Source organism: Lacerta agilis, chromosome 7 (assembly GCF_009819535.1).
Source record: "Lacerta agilis isolate rLacAgi1 chromosome 7, rLacAgi1.pri, whole genome shotgun sequence".
Classification (NCBI taxonomy): Eukaryota; Metazoa; Chordata; class Lepidosauria; order Squamata; family Lacertidae; genus Lacerta; species Lacerta agilis.
Window position 1 is genome coordinate 76,699,210 of NC_046318.1, and position 25,028 is coordinate 76,724,237.

General features: G+C 49.7%; 1 protein-coding gene across 1 annotated transcript in view; it reads left to right on the top strand.

The window, feature by feature from the left end:
• LOC117050448 (thyroglobulin-like) overlaps window positions 1-25,028 on the top strand; it is a 50,001-nt gene that overhangs the window by 2,976 nt on the left and 21,997 nt on the right. The window contains exons 2-3 of the mRNA XM_033156112.1: window positions 21,087-21,251; window positions 22,302-22,469. Of these exons, the coding sequence (XP_033012003.1) occupies window positions 21,087-21,251; window positions 22,302-22,469 (333 nt within the window). The remainder of the gene's footprint in view (window positions 1-21,086; window positions 21,252-22,301; window positions 22,470-25,028) is intronic.

Below are 25,028 nucleotides of genomic sequence, written 5' to 3' on the forward strand. Positions count from 1 at the left end.
AGTGTAGATTATTGCTCAGGGAAAGAGTAAGACTGACCTGGAAACTTTTTTTATTGGATCTTACAAAAATCAGAGGACACCAATTGGTTACTGCCACAAATGGAGGCAAGCTGGAATTCAGTGATATGATACCCCAGGGACCTTTTGATACATACACAATGTGTTTTCAGGAAATTGTATGTTAGGCAAGCATTCTCATAATGAGTCAATGTTTTCCATTGATTCCTATGGGGAAGTTTCTAATGCGTTCCTGAGTGAGCACAGAACCCCACAAAAAAACCCAGGAAAACCCTCTGAAACTTTGCAAAAATGCTCTTAATTTGTCTGATCTCTTCCCTTCCCTCCCACACACCTTCCCACCATGCTTTCTGGTGAAACAGCTACCATGGGCCATCAAGACACAGAAAGTGAGGCTTGTTTGAGGCTGCTTACTTGTTTACAGCACTACACGCAGGTCCAGCTGTTTGGATATCTGAATCTGGGGTGCGTAATCCTTGTGTTTGGATAAGCGATTTTTTGTATAATGATCATTTGGATGGCAAAATCTGCGCGAAGATCCAGAGGTTCTCTGTGCTAGCCCAGTGGCTTCTGACACACCCCTGGTAATGTTTCCTTCACAACAACCTTGTGAGGTAGGAGAAGTCAAGAGGCGGTGGCTAGCCTAAGGAACTTCTGCGGTGAGTTCCCTGTCACCACCATTATTGCTATCTTCTCAGCACCAAGTTAAGGCCTTCCTCTACTCCCAGGCACCCGGTGGTGTTGGACTGATTATAATTTGTCAGGTGGCACTTGCAAAGCAATTGTGTCTTTTAGTGTTTTTATGGGATGGTGCAGTTCTAAATATTGCTTGGTCAAATGGCAGTTCATGGTTATGTTTCTAATCATGCAGAATCTAGTATTCTGGCCCTCGGTTGGCTTGGGCTGGGAGACAGGGAGCATTAGTGAGCACTGTTGATCCCACATGTTCGTATGTTGTGGGCCCACACCTTTTATTGAGCTGAATAGAGTGAAAGACAGTACGAGTCATGGGTGTGTGTGTGTACAGTCTGAACAGTGCTTCGTTTGCCGTTCGGCTGCTCTCTTGTTAATGCTGCTAACACTGTTTTATAGATTATAAACGCTGCATTGATTTGTTAATCGTATAATATACGGCTTCCGCTGTAATCGTGACGCTTAGCTTGTTTCCGAGTTGCCCCCTTACTAATGGTGTTTTGTAGATTGCAATTGATTCACTGACGATTTGATAATTGTTTTATATGAGCGATGCTGTATCTGCGATGTTCAATCGCTTTATTGTTATTTGTTGTTTGTGAGCCGCTTTGGGATTCCTTTGAATTAAAAGCGGCAAAGGCATACAATAAATCGGACCAAGCTCCCATTAGCTCAAGCCAGCGCTGTAACTACTCAAGGATGTTGGGAGTTGTAGTTTGGAAGCACCTGAAAGGCGCTATAGCCACCTCTGTTTAATCTCTTTCTACTACAGATATTCTTCAGGTTCTTTTTTTTCAAAAAATAATATTTTATTCTTTTTCCATATCGTAAGTTACATTTTGTTATTTAACAGTTATATTCCAATTCAACAAAACTAGTGACTCACTCAACATCAATGCTTATAACCCAAATTACATACAGTTGTGTTTTAAGGTTTTGTCTAATCTAACTTCATCCTCCACTTCCACCTGGCCCACTGAGGGGAACGGAGGGTCCGTTAGCATACAGAGAACCCCAACGCCAATTCAGCAGCAGCACCTCTTCCAGCGGGGAAAGCCGCCACACCTCCAGTGGGGAGGAGAGAGGAGGAACCAGCCAGGAGGGGAGTGGGGCTTAGGGATGCCACTGAGAGCCCCAGCGCCTCTTCTAGCCAGGAGCCACAAGCAGGGAGCCTGGCGGGGAGAGGGCTTGGGGATGTTGCTGAGACCCTGCGCTCACCTCGCCTGGCTGGTCAGGAGGGAGGCACGCCATTTCCGGCGCCCCAGTTGCGCAGAGGGGTGAAACGCAAGGAGGGTTGGGGTGCCGAAGTTCTTATGCTGGGGGAGAAGCCGGAAGGGGCCACTCCCGGATTCTGCCAGCGACTGAGACAGACATGCTTTTGTAGCTCTGTTTAGGCTCCTGCTCCGTTACTCATGAAGCACCATCATGCAAACCTTACACTCTTTAACATGTTTCTTAATATATTCTGCTATTTCAAATCCTGCTGTGGTCTTCGCATATGGGAAATAACTTTTTAAAAAGACTGGAAAGGGTTTCCAGGCCTCTTTAAAGGATTCCAAGTTTGTGTCTCTTTATCAGTGCCGTCAGTTTTGCCATCTCTGCGTATTCCAATATTTTCACCAACCTTTATTCCTTTGAAGCTGTCCTCTCTCCCTTCCATTTCTGTGCATAGATAATCTTTGCTGCTGTAGTCACATACAACAGGGGAGTGGGTGGCGCTGTGGTCTAAATCACTGAGCCTCTTGGGCTTGCCGATCGGAAGGTTGGTGGTTCGAATCCCCGCCACGGGGTGAGCTCCCGTTGCTGTATCCCAGCTCCTGCCAACCTAGCAGTTCGAAAGCACACCAGCGCAAGTAGGTAAATAGGTACCACTGCGACAGGAAGGTAAAAAGCATTTCTGTGCGCTCTGGCTTCCATCACCGTGTTCCGTTGCGCCAGAAGCGGTTTAGACATGCTGGCCACATGACCCGGAAAGCTGTCTGTGGACAAACGCCGGCTCCCTCGGCCTGAAAGCAAGATGAGTGCCGCAACCCCATAGTCAACTTTGACTGGACTTTACCACCCAGGGGTCCTTTACCTTTTTACCTTTTTTACCTTGTTGTCGTTCAGTCGTGTCTGACTCTTCGTGACCCCATGGACCAGAGCACGCCAGGCACCCCTATCCTCCACTGCCTCCCGCAGTTTGGCCAAACTCATGCCAGTCGCTTCGAGAACACTGTCCAACCATCTCATCCTCTGTCGTCCCCTTCTCCTTGTGCCCTCCATCTTTCCCAACATCGGGGTCTTTATAACCTAGTCACATACATAATACCATCAAGGCTTTCTTGGGTTTATCTCTTTCTGCTACAGATATTCTTCTGGTTCTGACCTACTGTGACCTCTTCTGGAATGTAGCAACGGAGGAAAAATCCCCTTTCCCCCCAGTAAGAGCTTGTGCTGCTGATGATAAGGCAGTAAGGGAAGGAAGAGACATGATTCTGTAGCTGTACACGGAAGCAGCAGAAAGGACAGTGTGTTACATACGCAACACACTACTAACGCAGCTACTTCAGCATTCGAGCATTTTCCCGAAGTGCCCTGATTCATAACGCAGTGTGCAGAGTTGCATAATTCGCAAATGCCGGGCTTCTGTCCATTGCTGCTGAAGTTAGACTTCATGGAGGAGGACAGGCTCCAGAATTGCTTCACTCCACTGGAGCAATTAATTTTGAAACATGATAACATAAGAGGATGCCCGCTGGATCAGGCCAATGGCCCATCTGGTCCAGCATCCTGTTCCCACAGTGGCCGACCAGATGCCTGTGCGAAACCCACAGCAGGACCCAAACACAAGAGCCCTCTTCTCTCCCGTGGCTTCCAGCAACTGGTATTCAGGATCATTACTGCCTCTTGGCTGTGTAGGCAAAGCATAGCCATCATGGCTAGTAGCCACCCATGAACTTGTCTAATCTTCTTTTAAAGCTGTCCATGCTGGTGAGCACCACTGTTTTTTTCCTGTGGCAGTGAGTTCCACAGTTTAACTATGTGCCATGTGAAGAGATGCTTTCTTTTATCTGTCCCACATCTCCCAACATTTAGCTTCATTGGGTTTATAATTTTATCATGTCACATCTAACTCACCTTTTTCTCTAAATTAAAAGCCCCAAATGCTTCAACCTTTCTTCACCTTTCCTCCCCTTGATCATTTTGGAGGCCCTTTTCCTGAACCATTCCGAACCCCAGAATATCCTTTTTGAGGTGAGGCATCCAGAACTCTACGCAGCCTTCCAAACACAGTCACACCCTAGATTAGTGCAATGGCCTTTACGATACCGGTGGTTTTATTTTCGATTCCTTTCCGAATGAGAGAGCGAGATTTACGTGGGTGTTCCTTTTTCTCGTGGTTTGAGTCAGACGTCGAGCGGCTTCCCAAAAGTCACTGGAGGTCATTCCCCCTCCTCCACAACAGGGAGGCATTGTGGAGATTCTTGCATGATGCAGCCAACGTTCATGCTAGTTTGAAGTATGTTGCATTGTATGTAATAATAAGCGTAAAGCACAATCTCTGTATCACAGGAGCGGGGAACCTTTTTCACATTCTTCTGGGCAGTCAGATGAGTTCCATGCACCAGCTGTGGGCTGGAGCAGCAGCAAAGATAGGAACCAGCGTGTTTTTACATGAGTAGAATGTGTCCTTTTATTTAAAATGCATCTCTGGGTTATTTGTGGGGCCTGCCTGGTGTTTTTACATGAGTAGAATGTGTCCTTTTATTTAAAATGCATCTCTGGGTTATTTGTGGGGCCTGCCTGGTGTTTTTACATGAGTAGAATGTGTCCTTTTATTTAAAATGCATCTCTGGGTTATTTGTGGGGCCTGCCTGGTGTTTTTACATGAGTAGAATGTGTCCTTTTATTTAAAATGCACCTCTGGGTTATTTGTGGGGCCTGCCTGGTTTTTTTTTTACATGAGTAGAATGTGTCCTTTTATTTAAAATGCATCTCTGGGTTATTTGTGGAGCCTGCCTGGTGTTTTTACACGAGTGGAATGTGTCCTTCTATTTAAAATGCATCTCTGGGTTATTTGTGGGGCCTGCCTGGTGTTTTTGCATGAGTGGAATGTGTCCTTTTATTTAAAATGCATCTCTGGGTTATTTGTGGGGCCTGCCTGGTGTTTTTACATGAGTAGAATGTGCTTTTATTTAAAATGCATCTCTGGGTTATTTGTGGGACCTGCCTGGTGTTTTTGCATGAGTGGAATGTGTGCTTTTATTTAAAATGCATCTCTGGGTTATTTGTGGGGCCTGCCTGGTGTTTTTACATGAGTAGAATGTGTCCTTTTATTTAAAATGCATATCTGGGTTATTTGTGGAGCCTGCCTGGTGTTTTTACACGAGTGGAATGTGTCCTTTTATGTAAAATGCATCTCTGGGTTATTTGTGGGGCCTGCCTGGTTTTTTTTTTACATGAGTAGAATGTGTCCTTTTATTTAAAATGCATCTCTGGGTTATTTGTGGAGCCTGCCTGGTGTTTTTACACGAGTGGAATGTGTCCTTCTATTTAAAATGCATCTCTGGGTTATTTGTGGGGCCTGCCTGGTGTTTTTGCATGAGTGGAATGTGTCCTTTTATTTAAAATGCATCTCTGGGTTATTTGTGGGGCCTGCCTGGTGTTTTTACATGAGTAGAATGTGCTTTTATTTAAAATGCATCTCTGGGTTATTTGTGGGACCTGCCTGGTGTTTTTGCATGAGTGGAATGTGTGCTTTTATTTAAAATGCATCTCTGGGTTATTTGTGGGGCCTGCCTGGTGTTTTTACATGAGTAGAATGTGTCCTTTTATTTAAAATGCATATCTGGGTTATTTGTGGAGCCTGCCTGGTGTTTTTACACGAGTGGAATGTGTCCTTTTATGTAAAATGCATCTCTGGGTTATTTGTGGGGCCTGCCTGGTGTTTTTACATGAGTAGAATGTGTCCTTTTATGTAAAATGCATCTCTGGGTTATTTGTGGGGCCTGCCTGGTTTTTTTTTACATGAGTAGAATGTGTCCTTTTATTTAAAATGCATCTCTGGGTTATTTGTGGAGCCTGCCTGGTGTTTTTACACGAGTGGAATGTGTCCTTCTATTTAAAATGCATCTCTGGGTTATTTGTGGGGCCTGCCTGGTGTTTTTGCATGAGTGGAATGTGTCCTTTTATTTAAAATGCATCTCTGGGTTATTTGTGGGGCCTGCCTGGTGTTTTTACATGAGTAGAATGTGCTTTTATTTAAAATGCATCTCTGGGTTATTTGTGGGACCTGCCTGGTGTTTTTGCATGAGTGGAATGTGTGCTTTTATTTAAAATGCATCTCTGGGTTATTTGTGGGGCATAGGAATTCGTTCATACTTTTTTTCAAAATATAGTCCGGCCCCCCACAAGTTCTGAGGGACAGTGGACCGGCCCCCTGCTGAAAAAGTTTTCTGACCCCTGGTAGCAGGTTATCAGCCCACTGAGAAGTATCTTTTGCCCCCTCCAGTTGCGAACCTCAAGGCAAAGCAGATAAAGTTCTGTGGGGGGAGAAGCTTCCTCCATGTGGAGATAACATCCCTTCAGACAGTTTCCATTCGCACGTGGCTATTCTTGAGGTCCCCAGCAGAACTAACATGATTAGTAGCAGGGCTAGTATATGTTTCTTTAAAAAGGACACCCTTTGCATATTTGTTTTTGCAGCTCTTTTTTGCAACCCTCCAGCGACATTGCCGCCATCAAGAATAAGAGAAGGATATTAAGCCCCTTAATAGAAGCCTACAAATCTATTTATTTTTGTGGGATTAAGTGAACGCAACTGCTGCTACTGCAGCCTGGAGCAAATTTGAAAGCTGAACACAGACTTTTCTGGATATATATATAAAAGTTATCCAAAACATTCACATGTGGGAAGTGGCCTGTAATACAGAAGCCAGCAAGGCACTCAGAACTGCTGAATGTATTGCAAACTTACAGCTAACCAGATCAAGCAAATGCTTGTTTATAGCAAAATGACCTCCAAGGCAAATCTGCCTTCAAGGGCAACCCCATGTAGAGGGCATTACAGTAGTCCAGTGTGTGTGTGTGGGGGGGAATCTATTCAGTTTGCATTTAATGACAAATACACCTAATTCACACTTTTCTTCAAAACAACACAAGAACCAAAACACAGCCATCCTTCAAAATTCTCACCATAGGTCTCCAGGCAAATAGTGCACAAAAATGCCTATATTAGATGGACATTGCTTTGCAAAAATACAGCGCCTCCTCTGTGCAATAAAATAAGGTCAGGCCAAAGCTTGGGTGTGTCCGGTGTTCTTTGGATCATACCCGTTGTCTTTAGATGAGTCAGGCTGCAACGCAGCTCCCTGTTTCTTTTCGGAATTCTTAAAATAGTTTCCCTGCAAAGCAGACAGTCGAAGGGCAAAATCCTTGGACAGCAGAAAAATAAGTGGCCTCCTGGGAGTCCTTCACATCTGGTGAGAGTGCAGGATTGACTCAGCGCCTCTTTCTGATTACATTTGGAAACCTATGATAGACATAATCAGAAAATAAAGGAAACGAGTTGCCTTATTTATAGAAACATGCAGACTCGCTCCCTGGGGGTAGGGTGGGGAGGAAAATTTCTTACACCAGCTACCTACTGCAGCCCTCGCCAAAGTGGTACCCTGCAGATGTTTTGGCTGCACTGCTGGGAGTTCTGGTTCAAAACATCTGGACAAAAACCACCTGGACAAAGGCTGGGACAGAATACAATGAATCCATCACCCATAGCTGGCACCATCTTATAAAATCTCCATACACCCCGAACTTCTAATGTAACAGAGAGGAGGGAGAACATCAGGCCTCCTTAAAGAGAAAGTAGCAGATCAAACTTATCCATCCTTAAAGAAATCAGCCCTGAGTGCTCACTGGAAGGACAGATCCTGAAGTTGAGGCTCCAGTACTTTGGCCACCCCATGAGAAGAGAAGATTCCCTGGAAAAGACCCTGATGTTGGGAAAGATGGAGGGCACAAGGAGAAGGGGACGACAGAGGATGAGATGGTTGGACAGTGTTCTCGAAGCGACTGGCATGAGTTTGGCCAAACTGCGGGAGGCAGTGGAGGATAGGGGTGCCTGGCATGCTCTGGTCCATGGGGTCACAAAGAGTCGGACACGACTGAACGACTGAACAACAACAACAAGCAGCTGATAGGAAAGCACACAGATAATTTCCCCCTATCCTTCCAACCCCATGCCCCAACATGCACATGTGTACACGCCCCAGATGTTTTGGATGCACAGACGTCTTGGGATGGGGACAACAGGCAGGAATTCACATGGCGATCATCTAGGCCTAGTGGACAGACTGTATCAATGGGTTCTTGTCCGTCATCAGCACTTACCACTGGAATGGAAGCTGAGCTGGAGATTTTTGTTGCTGACATCTGTGTGTCAAGGGACTATGGAGTGCGCCTCCGGGAGTGAAACCAAACTGCTGGAGAATCACAGTGCCAGCTGTGGCTGCAGAGACCGGTAACTCACAATTGCTGCCTCCTGAATTGTTTTTGCAATATTAGCAGCACCAAAGTGACTTTGCCTGGGCAGTGTGCCTGGAGTTCCTGGGCTGCCCAGACGACAAGACCTCCCTCTTTGCCTCGCTGATGTGGTCCAAAGGAAAGCAGAGCAATGCGTTTGGCACCAGCTTGGCTGCAGGAGTTGTCAGAAGGGAGGTGTACAAGGTGCCACCCAACTTGCCTTAGGGATTCCGCTCTGGATTTGTATAGGGCTGATTCCTTAGCCCTTTCTTTTAGGATCATGATTTGGCCAGGGAGGGTCATCTGTTGTGCAGATTCCCTAGCATGCCATAGTGGAGCCAAGAGGAAATGAGCATAAAGCACTTGGAAGTCAGGTTGAAATAATAATAATAATAATAATAATAATAATAATAATAATAATAATAATAATAATAATAATAATTTATTTCTACCCCGCCCATCTGGCTGGGTTTCCCCAGCCACTCTGTGTGGCTTCCAACAAAAGATTAAAAATACATTAAAACATCAGTCATTAAAAACTTCCTTAAACAGGGCTGCCTTCAGATGTCTTCTAAATGTCATATAGTTGTTTATTTCTTTGATATCTGATGGGAGGGCTTTCCACAGGATGGGCGCCACTACCGAGAAAGCCCTCTGCCTGGTTCCCTGTAACCTCACTTCTTGCAGGGAGGGAACCACCAGAAGACCCTCAAAGCTGGACCTCAGTGTCCGGGCTGAAGGATAGGGGTGGAGACGCTCCTTCAGGTATACTGGGCCGGGGCCATTTAGGGCTTTAAAGGTCAGCACCAACACTTTGAATTGTGCTTGGAAATGTACAAAGGTAGCCCCACATAGAGCGCATTGCAGTAATCCAAGCGAGAGATAACTAGAGCCATGAGGGCTATGCTCTGCCTGCACAGCGAGATAGACAGTAATGCTTCTGAAGACCAGCTGTTAGAAGCCACAGGAGAGGATAGTGCCCTTGTGCTTTCAGGTTTCCCATCTGGTTGACCACTGTGGGAACAAGGTGCTGGACTAGATGGGCCAATGGCCTGATCCAGCCAGCTCTTCTTATGTTCTTACAATGTGCTCACTGATCACACCTCCCAGTTGTGCATGTTCAGCATTGAGGAGAAGGACCTTGTGAACCACTGTTCTGCCCAGTCAGGATCCCTGATTGTCCAGGATTCCCACACAGGTGCCCCCCCCCGTGCATGCCTGTGCCCCTGTCTGCATATTGGACCCTTCTCAGTTGCAGGCATTCTGGATTAAATTGCAGTTTCTGAGTCACCTTCAAAGGTAGTCCCACATGAGCGCATTGCAGAAGTCCAAGCGGGAGATAACCAGAGCATGTACCAAGCGGGCGAGAGGTGTCCACAAGCAGGTTGGGTCTCAGCCTGCGTACCAGATGTAGCTGGTAGACAGTTGCCCTGGACACAGAACTGACCTGTGCCTCCATGGACAACTTGTGAGTCCAAAATGACTCCCTGTGATGGCCTGGGAGTCAGACCTCTGATGCTGACCTGAGGGATCCCAGCCTGCACGGGATTCCCGCCTCCAGAACCAGCTGAGCCGGGGCCAGGGGCTTGAGCCTGAAGGATCCCCACCTGTGCTGGATCCCCAGGTGCAGGCATCAGCAGAGTCTGCTCTGGCTCCTGATGGGAGGGAGGACCCATTGCCTGCAGGTGCTCCACTCCCAGCCTCTTCAGAGGAAGCTGAGGCATCCCCTGGGTCCAGTAACCCACCATCCTCTCCTGAGCTACAGAGGCTCAGGGCAGAGAGGCGAAGGGAGTTAAGTGTCTGCAGGAGGAGTGCTCGCCTCCAGGCCCGGAGGAGAGGCGAGTCTCCGGAGGATCGGGACCGCCCTAAGCATAGGGCCAGATAAAAGCCAGCCAGACCCAGCCCAAGTTGCGTGAGCAACTTAGTTGCAAGCGTGTGCTCAACCTGTGCCTGAACCTGCCTTGGACCTTGATCTGCTCCCTGCCTCGCTCCCTGCCGGATTGACCTCCTTTGGACCCCTAGACCCGGACTGGATTTGGACCTCGCTTCATGGACAAACCCTTGGGGCCAGCACAGTTTGCTCACGCCACACCCGCACTCCCCCTTCGCTGGGGTGCGTTCGGGAGGAACTAGTAGCCATGGCTGACCAGGCGGCTGCGCTGGTGGCATTGGCCCAGGAGAACCAGCCTTGACCCACACCGTGCAGCAGCTAAGCAATGTGGTTACGGCGCTTCAGCAGCGTTGGATGCCTTACTGGCTCCTGGAGCCGCCGCCCCCAGCTCCTGGCAAGTACCCAGTGGCCCTGCCAGAGAAATTTGATGGGTCCCCAGCCAGCTTTCCCATGTTTCTCGCCCAGGCAAGCTGTATATTCAGGGCGAGCTCGGGATTTCCTGACGATCGCACTAAGGTGCACTTCCTGATCAGCTTGCTGAAGGAGACCAGGCGGCCAAGTGGGCGTTGCCGCTGCTCCGGCAAGACTCCCCCTTGCCTGACAGACTATACGGGGGTTTTGCAATCATCTGGAAACCACGTTCGCCAACCCTCAGAAGGGGAGTCAAGCCAATCGGGCAATTTCGTGCGGTTGAAACAGGGCAAGTCCACAGTGGCCACCTATGCCACGGAATTTCGGCTGCTGGCGCAGGACTTGACCTGGAACGGACTCTGCCCTGCGTGACCAGTATCTCGAGGGACTTTCGGACGAGATACTGGATCAGCTGGCCACGGTGGATCGCCCTGCCACACTGGATGCCCTCATCCAACGGAAGTCTGCAGATAGACGATCGGTTGGAGGACCGTCGCCAGGCCCGGGGCCGCCGGCACTCCGCCGCACATTCCCGGCGCCGGTGCTTCCCCTGCAGTTCCATGGGCCAGAGCTGAGTCATTGGAGGAGCCGATGCAGCTCGGGCAAGCGCGGCCTCGCCTCTCCCCCTCGGAAAAGACTCGGCGTCAGGAGGGGAACCTGTGTCTCTACTGCGGTGGGAGTGGACACTACGCCCGAACCTGCCCTGAGAAACGCCAGCCGCAGGGAAAACGGCCAACCCCATTAGCCGAGGGCCCAGGCTACCTGGGGTCCCAAGCATCGCATGATGGGCCCTCACCAGTGGAAATTGCAACACCTCATGATACCGGTGCGTCTATAACCCCCCCGGTGGGCCTGGATTCTCACCCACGCTCTGGTGGATTCGGGGGCAACCCGCTCCTATATGGACTCTGCCTTCGCCACTCAGCATCAGGTGCCGCTTCAGAACAAGCCGGAACCAGTACGGTGGAGGCAATTGACGGACGGCTCCTACGCTCGGCGCTGTTACTCGGGAGACCCAGCCCTTGGTCCTGTGCTACCAGCAGCACCGGGAGGTGCGAACCCTGGACATTGCCACCATGCCCCGGTTTCCCCTGGTGCTTGGGATGGACTGGCTGGAGTCGCACAATGTTCAGATCGACTGGGTCAATCGGACTGTACGCTTCCCAGACCCGGGTTCCCATGCTCAGTCCGAGTAGTAGCAGCTGCCCCCATGGGTCAGGCTTTGTCAATGCTCCCTGCTGTGTACCAGGACTATTAGACGTGTTCGAGGAACAGGGAGCAGACAAGCTGCCGCCTCATCGGTCCTTCGACTGCGGCATAGACCTACAGCCTGGGGCGCCCCTGCCTGTGAGCCGCTTATATTCTCTTTCGGAGCCAGAGCGTGAAGCCTTGCAGGACTTCCTTCGCAAGAACCTGGAACGCGGGTTCATTAGACCCTCTACCTCACCCACTGCCGCTCCTGTACTCTTCGTTAAGAAGAAGTGTGGGGAGCTTCGCCTCTGCCATGACTACCGGGCCCTGAATAAGATCACCATCCCAGACCGGTACCCCTTGCCCCTTATTGCAGAATTGCTGGAGCGGGTGCAGGGGGGCGCAGATGTTCACCAAACTGGACCTCCGAGGGGCCTACAACCTGATTCGGATCCGTGCCGGGGACGAGTGGAAGACTGCATTCGGGACCCGGTATGGGCAGTTTGAATACCTGGTTATGCCGTTCGGATTATGCAACGCGCCCGCCGTGTTTCAACGGTACATCACCACGTGTTCCAGGACTTGCTAGACAAATACGTGGTGGTGTACCTAGATGATATTCTGGTTTATTCCCGTGACCCAGCCCGTCACGAGAGTCATGTTCGGTCCGTGTTGCAAGCGCTTGCGGGAGCACCGACTGTACGCCAAGCTCAGCAAGTGCGAGTTCCACCAGCGGTCAGTAGACTTCCTTGGACACCGACTCTCCCCTGACGGGGTGCAGATGGACCCTGGGAAGGTGGCTGCGGTTCGAGAGTGGGCAGCGCCCCGGAACCGCAAGGACTTACAGCGGTTCCTAGGGTTCGCCAACTATTACCGGACCTTCATTGCAGATTATGCTCATCGCACCACCCCATTAACCCGACTGCTGCGCCCCAAGACGCCCTTCTCCTGGGATGAGGAGGCTGAAGTGGCATTTCAGGGGTTGAAAGCCTGTTTCCAGAGGGCGCCGATTTTACAGCATCCTGATCCCTCTCGTCCCTTCGTGGTGGAGACTGATGCCTCCAGTACGGCTCTCGGTGCCATCCTGTCTCAGCAACACGGACCCGATGCGCCACTGTTACCCTGCGCTTACTACTCCCGGCAGCTCCTTCCGGCGGAGCGTAACTATACCGTGTGGGAGCGGGAACTACTGGCCATCAAGGTGGCCTTTGAGGTCTGGCGCCATCATCTTGAGGGGGCACGACACCCGGTGGAAGTGAGAACGGACCACCGGAATCTGGAGTACCTCCAGACCACCCGCAAGTTGAACCAAAGGCAGATCCGGTGGGCGCTGTTTTTCTCCCGGTTCCAGTTCCGGATCCGCTACAATCCCTAGCTCCCAAAACCGGAAAGCGGATGCCCTGTCCCGGAAACCTGAGGACGTCGCAGACACTGTACAGCAGGCAGTACCGACGACTATCTTACCACCAGCCGCATTCCTGGCCACTCAGGAGGCCAAGCCGCTGCAGGCTCGGGTGCGAGAACAGCAACGGGTCGACGCTTGGGCACAGGAACGGCTCCGGGAACTGTCTGACGGGTCATGCCCTCGATATCCGGGGCTGGCCCTGCACCAGGGCCTACTGCTGCACCAGGGTCGTCTATACATCCCACCAGGACCATTGCGGGCTGAGGTTCTCCAGATGTCCCACGATGCCCCAGCAGCAGGGCACTTTGGGCGGTACCGGACCACCCATCTGGTAAGCCGGGAGTTCTGGTGGCCCCGCCTGAAGGCTGATGTGGCACGCTATGTTGCTGGTTGCGATGTCTGCCGGCGGGCCAAGGGTCCTACCGGGCGACCCCCCGGTCTGCTCCAGCCATTACCAGTCCCACCGCGTCCCTGGCACACGGTCTCGCTGGACTTTGTGGTGGACTTGCCCCCATCTCGTCACTGTACCTGCCTCCTGGTTTTCACGGACCATTTCACTAAGATGGTGCACTGTGCCCCCTGCCCGTCCATACCCACAGCTAAGGAAACGGCTCAACTGTACTTGCAGCACATCTTCCGCCTGCATGGCCTGCCCGAGCATGTGGTTTCTGACCGCGGCGTCCAGTTCACATCCCACTTCTGGCGAGCCCTGCACCAGACCCTTGGGACGGAGGTCTGTCTATCTTCGGCCCACCACCCGCAGACCGATGGCCAGACGGAACGGGCAAATGCGGTGCTGGAGCAGTACCTCCGGTGTTACTGCAGTTTCCAGCAGGATGACTGGGTCGATCACTTGCCATTGGCGGAGTTCGCCTACAACAATGCAGTGAACGCCTCCACCCAGCAGACCCCGTTCCAGGCCTCCTACGGCTACCATCCTCGTTTGTTCCCGGACGTGCTGCCAGCTTCCGCGGTCCCCGCAGTGACAGACTGGCTTCAGGAGCTTCAGTCCCAGCAACAATTATTGATGGAGCAACTGCGCCAGGCCAAGGACGCATACAAGGCCCAGGCTGACCGACATCGTCAGGAGGGGCCAGAACTCCATGTTGGCGATCGGGTGTGGCTCTCTACCCGTCACCTGCATCCTTCTCGGCCCTCACGAAAGCTGGATGCACGGTTTGCCGGCCCATTCACCATCACTGCGCAGGTGTCGCCGGTGGCGTTTCGCCTCCAGTTACCTCCATCGCTCAAGGTTCACCCAGTGTTCCACCGGTCCCTACTTAGTCCAGTCGCCCCGCCTGACGAGTTCCACCCAGACAATCCACGACCGCAGCCAGTTTTGGTTGAGGGGGAGCCTGAGTACGAGGTGGAGCGCATTCTCGACTCACGATACCGCAGGGGGAAGCTCCAATACCTCATCGACTGGAAGGGGTATGGGCCTGAGGATCGTTCATGGGAACCAGCGGAAAACGTCCACGCACCTGCCTGCCTCCGTGATTTCCATGCAGCTTACCCCAGCAAGCCTGGTCCGGCCCCTCGGTTGAGGGGGGGGCCTGGGAGGGGGGATGGTGTGATGGCCTGGGAGTCAGACTCTGATGCTGAACCTGAGGGATCCCAGCCTGCACGGGATTCCCCGTCTCCAGAACCAGCTGAGCCGGGGCCAGGGCTTGAGCCTGAAGGATCCCCACCTGTGCTGGATCCCCAGGTGCAGGCATCAGCAGAGTCTGCTCTGGCTCCTGATGGGAGGGAGGACCCATTGCCTGCAGGTGCTCCACTCCCAGCCTCTTCAGAGGAAGCTGAGGCATCCCCTGGGTCCAGTAACCCACCATCCTCTCCTGAGCTACAGAGGCTCAGGGCAGAGAGGCGAAGGGAGTTAAGTGTCTGCAGGAGGAGTGTTCGCCTCCAGGCCCGGAGGAGAGGCGAGTCTCCGGAGGATCGGGACCGCCCTAAGCATAGGGCCAGATAAAAGCCAGCCAGACCCAGCCCAAGTTGCGTGAGCAACTTAGTTGCAAGCGTGTGCTCAACCTGCAACCTTGTGCCTGAACCTGCCTTGGACCTTGATCTGCTCCCTGCCTCGCTCCCTGCCGGATTGACCTCCTTTGGACCCCTAGACCCAGGACTGGATTTGGACCTCGCTTCATGGACAAACCCTTGGGGCCAGCACACTCCCAGGCTGAGCACCTGGTTCTTCAGGGGCACAGTTACCCCATTCAGGACCATGGAGTCCCTCACACCCACCCGCCCCCTGTCCCCCCAAAACAGTACTTCTGTCTGACATGGTTAAGGCAGAGAAGTCCTGGCCTGGTTGGCCCATTAGTTACCAAGGTAACCAGCCCATGGGTAGGTCATCCATCCCATTGATTTGACCATGAAAGATTTATATGTGATCGCCAAGCAATCAGATGGTCAGGCTTGAAGCCAACTCCTGAGAGCATGAACAGAGCAATGCTTCAATGCTTGCCAGACTGATAGATTTTCAGTGCCACTTCCCCTATGCCAAAAGGACCGTCAGGGAACTGCCAATGGGCAGGGAGGAGGTGTGGGGGCTGTCGAGGGACAGAGAGCCACAGCGCCACTCCGGCAGCAGCCTTGAATCCAGTGAGGAAATCAGGATGTGCCTTAGTGGGGAGGAGCAGCAAACAGATAGTTTGGTGGGAACAGGGCACAGGGATGCTACAGAGCCCCGACATGCACCTGGAAGAGCGGAGGAGCAAAGCGCAGTCGCACTTCCGTCGCCCCAGGTGTGTAGAGGGATGAAACGTAAGGATTCTAGGAGGAGATTCGGAATACCGAAACTTTTATGTTGGGGGAGGAACCGGCAGAGGCCACTCCCGGATTCTGGTACAGACTTGAGCGGTCATGAACTCTGAGGCTCTGCTTGTAAATAGCTTGTAAATAAACTGTTATATATGTATCCAGACGCATCGGACTCTTTACTCCCAAGGAGGGACCACAGCAGCCTTACAAGGACCCCAACCTGTAGACCCCCAACTAATAGTGGACACTTGCCTGAGTTGTGTTTTCACCACAAACTGACAAAGGCAGACTTCTGTAGTCCTGCCCTCTGAAATGCCACTTCACGCATCCATTTTGTTTTGTTCTATACAGACACTTCCTTGTTATAGGGTTGCCATATTTCCAAAAGTAAAAACAAAAAAGACACCGCAAAAGTTGCTGAACTTCTTTTAGGGAAAACCACAAAATTGTCAAGCTTTCTTAAGGAAACCCCCCAAATTGTTGGACTTTTTTATTAGTGTTGTTGTTGCTGTTGTTGTTTTACAAAAACACCAATTGACATGTCTAAGGACACAGCGCCGCCTTTCGGAAATCCCGCCTTTGAATTCCCAGCAACGTTCGGGGAAATCCAGACGTATGCCAGACTGCTCACCCCTCATACATGGCATTTTGTGTTCTTTTTCTGATACAGCGATTAATCTTCTTGCTAGGTAAAATAACGTGAGAATCAACTTGGTGGGTGTTGTTTTCTTGAGTTTCCTATGCTGAAAGACAGGGTTCTAACCAAAAGGCACCACAGTATTATACGTAAATTTTGTTTGAAACAGTTGCTACGTGCTTCAGAATGAATGTCTGCGTGCTTAATTTATGTGCAGTTATATATATTCTTTGCAGAGTCATCAATGCAGTACTTTCCTGGCAAAGTCAAACATATCCCAGTACATGACTTTTTCATGTCTTGCTATTCGTGTGTAGTGTGTGTGTGTGTGTGTGTGTGTGAATGAAGTTTCGACAACTCAGAGTGTTAACCAATGTTCCAAACTTAGGATGAGTCATTTGTGAAACCACTTTTTTTCCTTTTTACTGAATCTGCTTTAGTATTATAGTTCAGATGTTATCTGCTTGCTGTCTACTATTGTCTTCTTCGCGTCAAGTTAACGTCTCTTTGTAAGGAGCTGAATAGCATCAGTCTTAAGTGTAAAAGCATCGCTCTGCCATTCATAGCCAACAGACGTGGGGAAAACAGGCATGAGGGATCCAGTGTGTAGCTGAAAGTGGGTTCTAAGGGATTCCAAAATCATAGACCAGGAACCAGTGAGATGGTAAATTCAGAAATAGCATCACATTAAGAGCCACAGGTGATGTAGAGGCATACCACAAGCAGAAGCAAAAGGTGCTGGTTCTATTCTATAAGTTTTGTGGGAATGTTCAGGGTGGCAGGAGAGGATATACTGTTTATTAATATCCTTCCTAACTTGCGCTAGCAAGTTCCTTTATGTAGCAGAGTTACATTCCCCCCTTTTATATGCACAGCAGATAGCTGGTTGCAGGCTCGTGTGAGCCTCTCACTATTATACAATTCAATCTGTCTCAGATTGAATTGTGCGTTCTTACTGAGATCCCTTGAATCCCTCTTAAAAGAATAAAGACGCAACAATCTTACTCTAAATCAATAAAAGAAGTTTACTCACATCAGTTCACAGTTGGATTCCTGAAGGCAGACTTAGTTACAAATATGTACATGTGGATCTACCCATAGCTGTCAACCTTCCCTTTTTTGCAGTGGGAAATGGCACTGGAATAAGGGAATTTCCTGCAAAAAAGGGAAAGTTGACAGCTATGGATCTACCCCATATGGGGGAATAATCCCAGTGCTTCTGCTGGCTGAGAGCTAGCAGGGCAGTCCTAGCTAGAAGCTGGTCAAACGAAGAAGGAAGTCAAAAAGAGGAAAGTGAGCTGCGTGACTCGTCCTTTTGTTACCTGGACAGGTTAGGTCACGCCCACCTTCTATCACATGCAAAAGGAAGGATGTTCCAGCCAGGAGGAAACAGGAAGTTTTGACTGGCTGGACCAAACACTCCCTCGCATGTCTTCTCTAGCATTACAAGGAATGTTGTACTTGACTGCCTCTCATGGATCACATCCCACAGGTTTTACGTCCCTTTAAGGAAAAAGGGAGTAGAACGTGATGACATCAGTGCCCTGGGCATATTATTATTATTGTTATTATTATTATTATTATTATTATTATTATTATTATTATTATTATTATTATTAACAATGGATGCTCATTTCGTGTAGTTGTCCCAGAACATGCTCTTTCCTCCCATGAAAAGATGCAAGTAGTCCAAGGGAAAGAAGGGTTTTCTTTCTTGCTTGCTTGCTCTTTCTCTCAGTTTCAAGGCACTAACCCTCCCCTGGCATCTCATTATTTTATTTTATATACCATCATTTTCCTCCAAGGAGCTTCAGGTGGTGAACATAGTTCCCCCTCCCTATTTTTGTCTTCACAACAACCTGTGGGGTAGGTTAGGCTGAGAAGCAGTGACTGGCCCAAGGTCACCCAGTGAGCTTCGTGGGCTGAGTGGGGATTTGAACCTTGGTCTCCCAGGCCCTAGCCCAACACTCTAACCAGTGCACCATAAAGGTTAAGGTGAAGGGGACCCCTGACCATTAGGTCCAGTCGTGTCCGACTCTGGAGTTGCAGCGCTCATCTTGCGTTACTGGCCAAGGGAACCAGTGTACAGCTTCCGGGTCATGTCGCCAGCATGACAAAGCCGCTTCTGGCGAACCAGAGCAGCGCACGGAAACGCCGTTTACCTTCCCGCCAGAGCGGTACCTATTCATCTACTTGCCCTTTGACATGCTTTCAAACTGCTAGGTTGGCAAGAGCAGGGACCGAGCAACGGGAGCTCACCCTGCCGCAGGGATTCGACCTTCTGATCAGCAAGCCCTAGGCTCTGTGGTTTAACCCACAGCGCCACCCATGTCCCTAGTGCACCATAGTGGCTCTCAATTTTTGTCCCGTGGCTCCATATCCCATGGCTCTGTGTCCATGCAAAGTGTGGATACCAATGGGAAACAACAGAGAGCCTTTTCCATGGCTGCTCCCAGATTATGGAATGCTCTGTCCTGTAATTGTGGTTGACAGCTTCCCCAACCCACCCTTGTTATAATTATTATTATTATTATTATTATTATTATTATTATTATTATTATTATTTTGTTTGTTTATTTATTTATTTATTTATACCCCGCCCATCTGACTGGGTTTCCCCAGCCACTCTGGGCAGCTTCCAACAAAATATTAAAAAAAATTACAATATGTTGTTTATCTCTGGTTGTTAATAACCATTTTATTCCAGATAATGCTTTCTTATGTTTTGGCTTTATCTCTTTTAACTGGTTTTAACCCCTCCGCGTTAGTGGATTGTTCTTATATTGCTATTTTATAAAATTTTAATTTTAAAATGTTGTAAGCTGCTGTGAGTCGTGCTTCCACCAAGTTAATAGTTCCCAGATCCAGTTTTTTTTGGGGGGGGGATGTGCCCCAAGCTACCAGAACTTTGGAAACACAGTCTTAGAAGTCATTCAGCTATACAGGGAGGCAGGGAAGCGAACCAGCTGCTAGGGGCAGTTGAGAGATATCCTAATTTGAGACTATTTCCGCAAGGCAAACCCTCATATTTGACTCCCCATTAACTTGTATAAAGGGGCCTATCAGTTCCCAGTGGGATGTGGCTTCATACTTTCACCAAGACAATTTCCTGATGAGAGAATGCAGCTGAATGTTAATGATAAGGACCTGAGCTGGTGGGGAGAGGCAGAGGGAAGTAGATTTCCCTTAGACCACATTTACACCATACATATAAAACAGTAGTATATACAGCCATGACTTCTCCAAAGAATTCTGAGAGCTGCAGTTTGTTAAAGGTGCTGAGCGTTGCTTTGTTGTTGTTCAGTCATGTCCAACTCTTCATGACCCCATGGACCAGAGCACGCCAGGCACCCCCATCCTCCACTGCCTCCCGCGTTTTGGCCAAACTCATGCTAGTAGCTTCGAGAACACCCTGTTAGACACCACAAAAAATACAGAATCCAGGGTCCTCCCACTGGTTTCCCCGACTGAAAACAGTCAAAACCTGCGCCAATTACTTGGCGAATATCACCGATCCCACCCTTCGGAGAGCTTTCACCATGGCCCGTTTTCAAACTATCCCTACGGCCTGTCAGGCAGATTTGCAAAAATCCCGGTAGAGCACAGTATATGTCCTTGCCACATGAGAACCTATTGTTGTATCCTCTTTTCTGTTTGGTGCGGGGGTTTTGGGTTTTGTTTTTTGTTTTTGTTTGTCTCCTTTGCTGGGACAGCGCGGCATAAATTTTATAACCTATTTTAATAACTTTAATAATTTTAATTCTACCCTTTTAATAATCTTATATGGTATTTTGTGTAAAGGCATGGATCTCACAAATCTAATCAATGATGATTCATCTGTCAGGAATGCTTTGATGGTGTTTCCTGCTTGGCAGGGGGTTGGACTGGATGGCCCTTGTAGTCTCTTCCAACTCTATGGTTCTCAGTGCTGTCAAGTATCCAGTTTTCCCCGGGATTCTCCCTTATTTCAAGCAGTTTCCCGCTGCTCTCCCTTATTTTTTATTTCCCTTAAATTTCCCATTTTCAATGGAAGCAGCTGCTCCCCTGCTGGCCAGGGACTGGGTGGGAAGACCTCGCCTACTTGGAGAGAAAAGCCTCAGCCCTCAAAGCAATTGGGAGCCGTTTCCCGTGCTTACAGGGGGGTGTATTCCTCCCCCTGCATCAGCCCCTATCCGTTGCCACCGAGCCCCTCAGCCAGCCAATAGAGTTAGCTGCCTTTGAGCAGCTGCTGCTTCCTGTCCTGTTTGGATGGGATCAGACAAGACAACGATGGGGCTCCATTGCGCAGAGCACATGGCTGCCCTCCTCTTTGCTCCGCTCCGAGCCCAAGCCCGCTTGGAGTTTACATTGCTGCTCCGCCCACTTTTGCTTCTGGCTCCGCCCACCACTGACATGTGACTGTCCCCGGCATAGGTGAGACTGCTGATCCCTTATTTTCAAATCCGAAACTTGACAGCTATGATGGTTCTATGATTCTGTGAAATAATTATTCTTTGCTTTCCATGATTTAATATGCATCAGGGAAGCACTTATAACCATCCGCAGCCACCTTGACTTGAACGTCTGTTTTCTCTTTTCAGGGAGGTTCTGCTTTTTCTCCTGCGTCAACCATCAGTCAGACGAAAGCACGGGCACAAGCTTCCATTTTAGCTCGTGAACTGGGATGCCCTTCAGCCAGCAGCGAAGAAACCGTATCCTGCCTCCGCCAGCTGCCTGCCAAAGTCCTCAACGATGCACAAACCAGGGTGTGCCTATTTTCTTGTTTTGCTGGCAGAGCTGAAAATGTGTGGGTTGCGGAGGTCATATCTGCCCCATAACAGTAGCAGAGAAGGAAGGCTTTTCTTGTCTTGGTATTTCATTTTGTGTGGGTGAATATTACCCTCCAGTCTGGGGAATCAGTATTTGCCAGGAAGGAAGAAATGGTAACAATATAAATCACATTTAAAGGAGAAACGACCAAACTTGCCCTTCTCAAAGCACTTTGTGAACTGAAACACCAATTTTTGCCATGCGGTTCTCCAACAAAACAATATGCACAAAAATGCATAATAGTGGGAAATGTGCTTGAAATGCACATGTTAATGAAAATACAGAATTGCATTATGCTAGGGAGAATTGTTTGCCCCCCAAAAGTGTATATTGATTAACACTGCTTACAAAGATGTGTTGATTAGGACAAATTCACACCAAAACACTGACAAATTTTCATGGGAATATTTTTTTAAAAAAAAAAAATCACAGTTTGCTGTGGAAATGTGGACAACTGAATTAAAGATTTGAAGGTGGGATGATTAACGTGCTCAAGCAAAGCTAACAGATCAATCCATTCCTCTATCACTATTATGGCTGGAATATTGATGGGTTAAGACAGGCATAGGCAAACTCCGGCCCTCCAGATGTTTTGGAACTACAATTCCCGTCATCCCTTTCTAACAGGACCAGGGGTCAGGGATGATGGGAACTGTAATCTCAAAACATCCGGGGGGCCGGAGTTTGCCTATGCCTGGGTTAAGAAGTTGCTCTGATGAATCAGCCTGCAATTTATTTAAAAAATAAATTGGGCAGGATTCACCTAAGAAGACCTGCCAACAGAATGCTAGTTCCTGGAATTCACGAGTGGGGAGACAGGTGTTGCGCTCAGTTCCTGCCTGTGGGCTTCCCATGGGCGTTGGGTTGGCTAATGTGAGAACAGGATGCTGGACTAGATGGGCCACTGGCCTGAACCAGCAGCTGTGTTCTTATGTTCTTCCTCCCTCCTCTCCCCAACACTGACTGCCTCTCTGCTCATATCGTAGCTCCTGGCTATAAGTGGACCATTCCAGTACTGGAGCCCAGTCGTTGACGGTGTCTACCTTCAGGAGCCTCTCGCAGAAGCTCTGCAACGTTCTCGACCTTCGGAGGTGGACCTGCTGATTGGAAGTGCTCAACAAGATGGGCTGATCAGCAGAGCAAAGGCAGTTAAGGTAGGTACGCTGCTGTGCTGGAAGCCCGTCTTACGCATAGAGGCTAGTGGCGCCAAGTTCTGGAGGGTGCCAGACGAGAGTCCGGGGAAGACCGAACAAGCACGCTGAGTGAGTGAGGGTCCGTGCATTGCTCCCGCCGAGCGTCATCTCGGTTTTTTCCCGCAGACGCCGAATTCCACAGGGGGGGGCGCCAGAAGGCTAAAAGGGAAAAAAATCGAGCCGACGCTCAGCAGGAGCAGCGCATGCGCCCTCGCTCACTTGGTGCAGGCCTGCTCGCTGGGCGTGCTGCCTGCCGTGGCACGAAGCGGCCAGCTGAGCTGCGAGGTGCTGCGTCCAGCCTCTGCCTCTTCCCTGCCGGAGGAGCCGCCTTCCAGCCACTGCCCACCTCCTCCAGCCCCAAAAAACGGTTGACAACTCTGGGAAAGGGTGGTGGTGGTGCTGGAGGGATCTTTGCACCATGGCGCCGGATATGCTTAAGACGGCCCTGGCTGGAAGAAGAAGAAGAGGAGGAGGAGGAGGAGGAGGAGGAGGAGGAGGAGGAGGAGGAGTTTGGATTTGATATCCCACTTTATCACTACCCTAAGGAGTCTCAAAGCGGCTAACATTCTCCTTTCCCTTCCTCCCCCACAACAAACACTCTGTGAGGTGAGTTACTGAGAGACTTCAAAAGAAGTGTGACTAGCCCAAGGTCACCCAGAAGCTGCATGTGGAGGAGCGGGGATGCAAACCCGATTCACCAGATTACGAGTCTACTGCTCTTAACCACTACACCACACTGGCTCTCACTGGAAGTGAAAGTATAATTGCCAGAATGGAGATAGACTGACTGAGAAGAGAGGAGGAAGAGGATGCCCATCCTCTGTTGCTAGAGAACCATGCACTGGTGTTAAACAGTCTGCGCCATCCCTGCGGTTTCTTCCCATAGGAGTGATGCTACCAGCAGCTGCATCACCCTTGATGGCTTTGAGGAAATTAAAATAGCAACTGATGGCTGCTGCAAGGATCTACAGGCGGGGGGAAATCCATCTATACCACCTTCATGTCCTTGGGGGAAAGCTGGGATAGAAATGTAATTTAGTGTCCCTACGAATATTGCCCTCCCCATGCCTAAAACACCCCACTTTCATGGCCTGTGAAAGCGTGTGTGTGTGTGTTTTGTTCAACAACCGTGGCGTATATTTGCCTTAGATATGGTTTTGTGTATGTTTGTTCTTAGCTGGCTTGTGAGATTTAGCTGTGTTCCATTAACCATTTTATTTCTAAATAAATAACCTCATTGATCAAGTGGTTTACAGACCTTCGAAATAAATCGCCTCTTGCCACTCCACCCCCCACTGAAAGGGACTCTTCTTGATATAAGGCGACTCTTGTACACATTTGCCTGCAGATTTGTCATCCGGGGGGGCCTCAGTCCCTGCAGGCTTCCTGGCAAGCAGATTCCACACGACGCCGCTTTGACTAGGGACTGTAATCCCAGATTTGCTCTTGGAGATGTGGGCAGTGTAACAGAGAGTCCCTGGGGCTTCATCTCCCCAGCTGCCCTGCCGAAAGAGAAGCCCACGTTTTTCAAATTAAGATAACGAGAGACGAAATGTCTGTGAGTGTGCCGAAGTATTCAGGAGGCAGACAGTCCTGAAAGCGTTTCTTCCCCACAAAGAGCAGCACACGCTCCTTTTGTTCTCGGTCATTTCATCTCAGCATCCTGGCCGATGGCTCCTTGCTTTCTCTTTTCCCCCTGTGAAGCACTCTGCGCCGACCTGTTGCCAATTATCGCCAGTTTTACTGCACACGACTGTCTGCCTTTTCATCATCAGATGAAAAGAATAGCCTCTTGGTTGCTCCGAAATGTCAAAAAGAAGTTAGGCAACCACTCGTTCTTTTTTTCCTTTTAATGTCTTCATTGATTCTTCCCTGGTAGAAGAGAGCAACTGGAAGAGAGGGGAGACCACTCTTTTTCTTCCGGTTCCTCTCATCCTCCAGGGAACTGTGAATGCAACGGGTAACACAGAATAACTTGTACACACTGGCAAGTTCATTGCAGCACAGCAGTGCCAGCTTTGAACTTCTAGGCTTTAGGTATGACTGTACCAGCCTGTTTTCATGTCCATACCTTTGCTGTCAGAAATGAGGCCCTTTAGCCATGATGTGAGCTGGATATTCTTCCGACTTCGTAATCAGAATATCTATACCTGCCACTGAATCAGACACCAGTTCAGTTGCATGTCAAGGACCCTATCCCTCCCCCGGAGAAAGAAGACACAAGACACCATATGTAAGGTTCAAATTGGGCAAATAAAGGGCCACAACTTTATTGGTTATGGATGTTGAGCGGTATTGACTTAGGCATTGGATCAGCCGACTATATCTGACTCCAGTACGTTGTGCTGGCAGTCCGGGAAGGGTTAACCACAGATGGGTGAGCCCCTGCTGCTGCACATCAGCTAGGGACTCACCCTGCGATCACCGGCCTGGGGCGTGCCTGGGGCCCTCACCTTCCACGGCTCCGGACAGTGGCCACGCCCCACCGAACTCCTTTACCGAAGTACCCTTCAGCCATTT